This window comes from Rutidosis leptorrhynchoides, chromosome 11, assembly GCF_046630445.1.
Source record: "Rutidosis leptorrhynchoides isolate AG116_Rl617_1_P2 chromosome 11, CSIRO_AGI_Rlap_v1, whole genome shotgun sequence".
Taxonomy (NCBI): Eukaryota; Viridiplantae; Streptophyta; class Magnoliopsida; order Asterales; family Asteraceae; genus Rutidosis; species Rutidosis leptorrhynchoides.
The window spans coordinates 336,563,011-336,564,837 of NC_092343.1; the positions used below are offsets into that span (position 1 = coordinate 336,563,011).

Consider the following 1,827-nt stretch of genomic DNA (forward strand, 5'->3'; position numbering starts at 1 on the left):
ATAAACTCTTTTAACTAACCATTATAAGTACCATAGATTAAATTGCGACACAAACATTAGTGATCAATTATATAAATATAAACTTTCATTAACTTAGACATTAGTATATGTGATATTAATTATTTGGAACTGTGGCGAACAACGATTTACAATATATGTGATATTAAATATTGCAACTCCTAGTTATCTAATGAATATATTATATATGTGTGTGTTTAGGGAGATGCAATTATTGAGGAAAGGCCTTGTGTGATCATTGAATCAGATGCGGGTGATGAGACAAGTGACAAAATGGACATGAGAGATAATAACGGTAAAAGAAAACACACAAACAAAGGAAAAGAACCTTGTAATAAAGCTCAAAAAGTGCAAGAAGAAGATGGAGAAGGTGGGAGGGAGAGAGCGAAGTGTTGGGAACATTATGAACCAATATTTCGAGAAGAAGATGGAGTAAAACGAAAATGTGAAAAGTGCAATTATTGTGAGAGTTTCATAAGAGCTGATCCCACTAGAAACGGTACTACTAGTCTCAATAAATACTTAAAAGGTTGTACAAAATATCCTAAAAATATTGCTAAAACGAAACAAACTACCTTAACGCTAGGCAAAGGATTTAATGGAGAATCTAGTGTGCACACTTGGAAGCATTATGATGTTAGAATTAAAAAGGTTATATTAAACATATTTGTTGTTGCTGACTTACCATATAAGCTTGTAGGACATGAAGCCTTTGTTGAATTAACTAATTCCATAAATAGGAGGGTTATAGTACCATCACGCGGGATGTTGGAAAATATTATATAGATGAACGAAAAAAGATGTGCTATTTAAACACCGTTCACTTGACTATGGATACTTGGACATCTTCTTGTCAAAGGGTGAACTATATGGTTCTCACGGCCCATATCATAAATGAAGACCGGTAATGCATAACCGAATTATTAAGTTTAACCCCATTGATGGTCAAACGGAAGATGATATCTGCCGTTATTTGTTAGAGTGTATACATGGTTGGGGGATAAAAAATGTTATAATGATGAGAGCTGACAATGCTTCTAGTATTGACAAGGCACTGGAGTACTTGATTAGAAAGTTGCCTAATTTGTACGACGGTGGGAAGCATTTTCCTGTTAGATGTATGGCTCATATCTTAAACCTTATTGTGAAAGATGGTTTAAAAGAGCATAACTATCATGTTGATTGTGTGACAAATGCAATTAGGTATATTCGACTCTCATCACAAAGAATCTCCAAATTTAAAAAGTGTATGCAATATTTGGGTAAGAGATTTTTGTGTGGTGATTGTGCTACCAGAAGAAATTCCACTCATGACATGTTAAAAATTGTAGTTGAGTTAAAAGAGGTATTTTTTGCTTATGACTTTGTGGATGATAACTATGTTCACGATTTTGCAAGAATCCCTACCTGAGTTTGACGTCTGTAAGGAATTGGTTGATTTTCCAAAAAAATTCAAAAATAAAACGGAAATTGTTTCGGCCACTTCTAAGCCCTTAGCTAATATATTCTTCGGTTAAATTCTAGATGTAGATAAACATATACTGGTCTAGGAGACTAAACCCAACTTTTGCCTTATGGGTGCAACAATGCGAGTTAAATATGATAAGTATTGGGAAAGTTTGATGAGCTTAATGACTATATGTATTTTTCCGTTTTGTTGCATCCGACTATTAAATCATCTTTTCTTACACATGCATTTAAAAAAATGATTTTGTATACCATAACGGAAGAAAATCCCATGTCAAAACAGTATCTTGATCATAAGGTGCTGACAATGATAAGAGACGTTGAATATAGGATGGACGAGTT

At 33.6% G+C, this 1,827-nt stretch overlaps 1 protein-coding gene across 1 annotated transcript; it reads left to right on the plus strand.

Moving 5' to 3' along the window:
* Window positions 1-925: 925 nt before the first annotated feature.
* On the plus strand, window positions 926-1,429 carry LOC139875800 (zinc finger BED domain-containing protein RICESLEEPER 3-like). Its single transcript, XM_071863096.1, has one exon. It carries the CDS (start codon window positions 926-928, stop codon window positions 1,427-1,429), a length of 504 nt encoding a protein of 167 aa, XP_071719197.1.
* Window positions 1,430-1,827: the final 398 nt, after the last annotated feature.